This window comes from Pelophylax lessonae, assembly GCF_965119305.1.
Source record: "Pelophylax lessonae genome assembly, chromosome: 12".
NCBI classification, from domain to species: Eukaryota; Metazoa; Chordata; class Amphibia; order Anura; family Ranidae; genus Pelophylax; species Pelophylax lessonae.
The window spans coordinates 24,272,241-24,279,206 of NC_138779.1; the positions used below are offsets into that span (position 1 = coordinate 24,272,241).

General features: G+C 42.3%; 1 protein-coding gene across 1 annotated transcript in view; it reads right to left on the bottom strand.

Moving 5' to 3' along the window:
* Positions 1-662: 662 nt before the first annotated feature.
* PGD (phosphogluconate dehydrogenase) overlaps positions 663-6,966 on the bottom strand; it is a 29,381-nt gene continuing 23,077 nt past the window's right edge. The window contains exons 11-13 of the mRNA XM_082274515.1: positions 2,416-2,515; positions 1,455-1,577; positions 663-876 (exon numbers count right to left, since the gene is read on the bottom strand). Of these exons, the coding sequence (XP_082130641.1) occupies positions 757-876; positions 1,455-1,577; positions 2,416-2,515 (343 nt within the window). The 3' untranslated portion in view covers positions 663-756. The remainder of the gene's footprint in view (positions 877-1,454; positions 1,578-2,415; positions 2,516-6,966) is intronic.

Consider the following 6,966-nt stretch of genomic DNA (forward strand, 5'->3'; position numbering starts at 1 on the left):
ATTTTACAAAAATCCATTTTTCTCCCTCTCCCCCGACGATCGCCGAGTGACGGGCGGACATCGGGTCCGCCGGTCACACGCGCCGGGGGGGGGGGTCCGCTCGCTCCCTAGACCCTCACAGGCTAGCGACGTAGACCTACGTCACTCTGCCTGTGAGGGGCTGACCGCCGCAGTAAATAGTCGTGCGGCGGTCGGCAAGTGGTTAAAGGGGCTTCCACTTAGTTCTTCTGTGTACATATGGGACACGTACATTTAGAAAAACAGTTGCTCCCTTCCTCACAAGAAAGAATAAATGATACATATCCTCACCAAACTGCAGTTTGACAAATATAATCAAGAATGTAGTGGTCTGCAAGGCAAAAATTTTTGTGCATTAGAAAATAATGGACTAGAGCAAGGGTCTTCAAACTATGGCCCTCCAGTTGTTCAGGAACTATAATTCCCATCTTGTCTGTGAATGTCAGAGTTTTACAATGCCTCATGCGAGGTGTAGTTCCGCAACAGCTGGAGGGCCGTAGTTAGAGGATCCTTGGACTAAATAAATTAATTTAGCCAATAACACAGCTGTATACTGGAGGAGAGGACAGGACCTCTTTGCTAACCCAGTAAAAAAACGTAATGTATAAGAAAGATCTGAGTGAACATCACATCAGTCATATATAAAAAAGAAATTTATTCTCTTGCTAGACAAAGTGCAGATTACAACTGAGAAAGCTCTAGGACGACATCCAGGACTAGATTTACTGTAGACATGTCTCAGACATTGTAAGAAGAGGATGACACATTGCCACCATGTCCAGTCCAGTTTGTGTGAACGAAGTGTCCAGGATTTGACAGGAGCTCATAGGTGTGAGCGCCAAAGTAGTCTCTCTGTGCCTGAAATAGAAAAGTACACAGTATATATTACTACCAACACACACTCTGTACCCCAGTAAGCTATAGCAATGCAGAAACACAGCCTAAAAATGTAGAAGCTGATTGGTTACTATGCACAGCTGATTTAGATTCCGTGTGCACCAGTTTTAGTAAATCTTCCCCCCTGTGTGGCTTATAAGGGGAAAATGCTGTATCCACTAAGCCAGCCTTTTTCAACTGGGGTGCCATGCCAACAACTTGACCCAAACTGCTGCCCAAAAAAGTGAATCAAGCCTGCCTTTTTTTGTAACACAAAGCCATAGGTATTTCCATTAGTTGATAGGGGCCCTACAGGTGCCTGTAAGAGCACCCTTGTTTTCCTATTCCCCCTGCCCCTCTTCAGAGCTGTGGGACCAGAGAAATGCGGAAATTCAGGCCCAGTGTGCAAAGGGTGTAATTTGCTTTGTAAGAATAACTCACCACTAATGTTGGGAGCCCTTATGGGCGGATACTGCTGTGATGATATGTAAAACATTTTTAAAAGGTGGTGCCTGAATTTTAAAGGGTACCTTAACTGAAAAATAGTTGAGTCATCTTACCTGGATGAGGTTGGCCGGTAACATTTCATGTCTGTAACCATCATAGAAAGCCAGTGCTGTGGTAAAGCATGGCATAGGGATACCATACTGCACTCCGGTGCTCACTGCTCTGCGCCATGATTCCTAAACAAGAAAAGTATACGGATGAGGGAGGGAAATAAGTGCATTGTACAGAGTAAAGACTTATTTTATGAGATTCGTGGACGAAAAATGTCACTACCATTTCAAGTGATTACATACCCTTCCATATACCAGTGAAGGGGACTATATACTCAGAGATGAAACAAATCCTCCTACACAAGTTACCTATTTATCTGTGGCCCACTCTTCTCTACATCTGTTCAAAGTTCTGAATTATAAAGCTTGTTTAAAAAAGGTAAGGGAGAAAAGAAAGAAAACAAAAAAAAAAAAAAAAGAGAAAAAAAAAAAGGTAAGGGAGAAAAAAAAAAAAAAAAAAAAAAAAAAAAGGGACAAAGGAAACAGAACTGAGGCTGCAAATCAGCTGGAGATCCCCTTATCACCATTTTTCTCTGGGTGTCAGAAGCAATTCAAGCTAGTAGACCCCGTACACAAGAAGAGTATGTCCGCCGTAGAAGCTTCCCTTGCCTGGTACCATCCAAGATCCCTTAGCCCACTCAGTCACTTGTCGGGACATCACGGTAGGGATGGTAAGGGGAGCCCTAAAAACTGACAGAGACCCTGCCAAGTGAAGATTTAACTTCTCACAAACAAATGCATTAATTACCAAACAGCAAAAGAAAACTACTAGGATAGGATTCAAATCTGCACTGAATTGTGGCTTGTGCAGAAATAAATTCTAGGGTTGTTACTTACTGACACAACAGACAGTAGCTTGCTTTTGCCATTGAATCAAAAGTATGAACTCACATTATTTATAAATCTTCCCGTAAATCTGAAAGGATTGAATTAATCACCCCAGCAATAACATCTCCCCTATTACCTGACACTTGTGTATCTCCTTCTTGAAGAAATCGTCCAACAAGAGATTCTGCAGATCTGGATTTCCGTCAAAGGCTTCCTTGATCTTGCCCAAAAACACACTAAAAAAGTGAAACAATGAAGAAAAGCAACTTGTTGGCGCTATATAAATCCTGTACAATAATTTCATTATATAAGCCCACATTTATGCTGGCAGCCGATTTGTTCTTGGTTGTCAGGGGATACAATAGTTCACTGGTGTCAGTACAATTATTAAACGTCTCTTCACAGATGCTGAGCTGAACAGACAAATTCCATTTAACCACTTAAGCCCCGGAAGATTTTACCCCCTTCCTGACCAGGGGGTTTTTTGCGATTTTTTACTGCGTGACTTTAACGGACAATTGCGCGGTCGTGCGACGCTGTACCTAAAACGAATTTCACGTCCTTTTTTTTCCCACAAACAGAGCTTTCTTTTGGTGGTATTTGATCACCTGTGCGATTTTTTGATCATGCGCTATAAAACAAAAAAGAGCGTCAATTTTGCAAAAATAACAATATTTTTCACTTTATTTTATATGAAATTCCCCCCCAAAAAAATGTAAAAATAAAATTTTTTTAACATTTTCGGCCAATTTGTTTTATGCTACATAGGTTTGGTGAAAAAAATAAATAAAAAAAAAAATTGCAAAAAGCGTATTTTGATTGGTTTGCGCAAAAGTTATCGCGTTTACTAACAAAGGGAAAGATTGTCATTTTTGGTGTCATTTTTGGTGTTTTTTTAACGAGTAATGGCGGCGATCTGCGATTTATTTTACGGTACTGCGGCGGACAGATCGGACCCTTGACTGACATTTTTGACACTTTTGGGGGTACCAGTGACATTACTACAGTAATCAGTGCTATATATATTATATATATATATGCACTGTTGTTACTGTAAAAATGACACTGGCAGGGAAGGGGTTAACTGTATTGGAGAGGGAGGGGTTAAGTGTGTCCTAGGGGCGTGATTCTAACCGTGAATGGACATGTCTCCTATTGTAAAAACAGAGATCAACGGTTCTACATAGTAGAACCGTCTGATCTCCATTTTTACACAGGGGAGAATGACAGGCGGCTTTTTTACATAAGCCGCCCGCCTTTCTCCCGCTCTACCGACGATTGTAGTGCGATGCTCGCCCGCTATTGGCTCAAAACCCGGTGACAGGCTAGCGACATAGATCTACGTCACTCTGCCTGGCCGGGACTGACTGCCGCAGTAAATATACTGTGCGCAGTCGGCAACCGGTTAAGCTTAAAGCACACTTTTTCCTAGATGCATTTTCCATTAAAGTCAAAAGAAACATGATAAACAGTTTCTCAAAACACATTCATGCTCAATATACAGCGTCTTAGATCCTGACTGAAGCCTTAATATTACTGTAATCAATTAAGGCTGCTTATACTGTACTAAATTAACTTTTTTTTTTTCAAACCAAGTGATGCAGCAAGAGTTAAAAAAATTCTGTGCAAGTAGCACTCTTGCTAGTCAGACTGCTGCTGTAACACACAAGCACTGGCTTGGGTCTCCAGCAATCTGACCCAACCCCTGCATACTGCTCTCTTCAGCAGCATTGCTTAGTTCCCATTACACATTGGGGAGGATTTACTAACACTGGAGGGGTCACACTAGCGCAAATTGAATATGGGTTTCCCCGCATCCGATTCACATGACAGGAGAGTGTGCCCAACTCTCAATGGAGCCGATCCACACATCTGTGGCAGCTGCGGAGCGGATAGCACAGGAGTCCTGTGCGTCTTTAGCTCCGTATTAGGTCTGAATTCAGGCCCGATTCGTCCCTGAGACCGAGAACAGGGACACACCGGACCCCTGCTGTGAGCCGCGCACGATTCAAGTGTGAACCCAGCCTGAGAGTGCAAAAGCTGTGCATTGGTAGCCAATCAGCTTCTAACTTCAGCTAGTTCAATTAAACAAAGACAAATAAAAACCTGGAAGCGGATTGTTTTCTATGCAGAGCTGCACAAGATTTTGAACTCTCCAGTTTTAGTAAATGAACCCCAAAGTCTGCCCTGAAGCATCTTAAGGGCCATACACACTATACAATTTTCTTTAGATTTTCCTTTAGACTTACCAAAACCATATAATATGAGGTCAAACCTAAACACTTTCAATTTGTATGCAATCTGGCCGGCCCTTGCACTACATAGAAAAGGTAAATCTGAAGGAAATCTGACAACAAAAGTTGTATAGTGTGTATCCAGCTTTACACTCTAAATGTCCCTACCAAAGTTGTACATACACATTTGGTAATTACCGGTATGTTTCAGTCATCCGTTTGAATCGTTTCACAGTTCTCTGTAAATCAACCATAGAAAGTGCTATATAAAAAACACACACAGGCTCGTTCTTTTTTTCCTTGTCTTCAAGCCGCTGGCAGGCTTATAAATCAAACCAACCCTTTCCCCATAAGAAGAGGTGGGTGGATGGATGGATGGATGAATCCTCCCCGCGGTGCCATTTTATTCTGACATTGGGACTTCACTGTCAGAATACACAGATCCGAGTTGCAGCCCATTGACTGCAGGTGCTGATCTCTTTAACCGGTTGCCGACCGCCGCACGACTATTTACTGCGGCAGTCAGCCCCGACCAGGCAGAGTGACGTAGGGCTACGTCACTCGCCTGTCACTGACTTGTGAGCCAATTGCGGGCGTGCGCCTGCCCCGGCTTGTTCACTGACAAGTCAGTGCGTGTGACCGGCGGACCCGATCGTCCGCCGGTCACTCACGATCGCTCCGGTGAAGGGAGAAAGTCAGGCGGCTTATGTAAACAAGCCGCCTGTCATTCTCCCTGGTGTAAAAATGAAGATCAGACGGTTCTACTATGTAGGATCGTTGATCTCTGTTTTTACACCAATAGCCATGTCCCTTTACAGTTAGAATCACGCCCCAGGACACACTTAACCCCTCCCTGTCCAATACAGTTAATCCCTTCCCTGCCAGTGTCATTTTTGCAGTAACAGTGCATATATATATATATATATATATATATATATATATATATATATATATATATATAGCACTGATTACTGTAGTAATGTCACTGGTAACCCCAAAAGTGTCAAAAATGTCAGTCAAGGGTCCGATCTGTCCGCCGCAATGTCGCCGTACCGCAAAAAAAAAAAAAAAAAGCCGATCGCCGCCATTACGCTTTAAAAAAAAAGCAAAAATGACAAAAATCTTTCCCTTTGTTAGTAAACGCGATAACTTTTGCGCAAACCAATCAAAATACGCTTTTTGCGATTTTTTTTTACCAAACATATGTCGCATAAAACAAAATTGGCCGAAAATGTTAAAACATTTTTTTGGGGGAATTTCATATGAAAAATATTGTTATTTTGCAAAATTGTCACTTTTTTGATTATAGCGCATGATAAAAAAAAAAAAAAAAAAAATAGCACAGGTGATCAAATACCACCAAAAGAAAGCTCTGTTTGTGGGGAAAAAAAAGGACGTCAAATTCGTTTGGGTAAAGCGTCGCACGACCGCGCAATTGTCCGTTAAAGTCACGCAGTGCCGAATCGCAAAATACCCCCTGGTCAGGAAGGGGGTAAAATCTTCCGGGGCTTAACCACTTAAGCCCCGGAGGATTTGGCTGCTAAACGACCAGGGGGTATTTTGCGATTCGGCACTGCGTGACTTTAACGGACAATTGCGCGGTCGTGCGATGCTGTACCTAAACGAATTTGGCGTCTTTTTTCCCACAAACAGAGCTTTCTTTTGGTGGTATTTGATCACCTGTGCGATTTTTTGATCACACGCTATAAACAAAAAAAGAGCGTTTATTTTGAAAAAATAGCAATATTTTTAACTTTTTTATATGAAATTCCCCCCAAAAAAGATGTAAAAACCACATTTTTTTTTACATTTTTGGCCAATTTGTTTTCTGCTACCCATGTTTGGTAAAAAAAAAAAAAAAAAAAAAAAAAAAAAAAAAAAAAAAAAAAAAAAAAAAAAATCGCAAAAAGCGTATTTTGATTGGTTTGCGCAAAAGTTATTGCGTTTACTAACTAAGGGAAAGATTTTTGTCATTTTTGTTTTTTTTTTAACGCGTAATGGCGGCGATCTGCGATTTTTTTTTGCGGTACTGCGACATTGCGGCGGACAGATCGGACCCTTGACTGACATTTTTGAAACTTTTGGGGTTACCAGTGACATTTCTACAGTAATCAGTGCTATATATATGCACTGTTACTGTAAAAATACACTGGTAGTGAAGGGGTTAACTTTATTTGAGAGGGAGGGGCTGTGTGTGTCCCTAGGGGCGTGATTCTAACTGTGATTGGCTGTGGCTTCAGCTGTATGCAGAGTGATCAACGGATCTACATAGTAGATCCATATGATCAGCTCTCATACAGAGGGGAGAATGACAGGCAGCTTGTTTACACAAGCTGCCTGACTTTCTCCCTCTCCCCCGCCGATCGCAGAGTGGCCGGCGGACATCGGGTCCGCCGGTCACACGCGCGCGCGGGGGGGGGGGTTCCGTGACCATGCGGGAGCGCGCGCTCGCT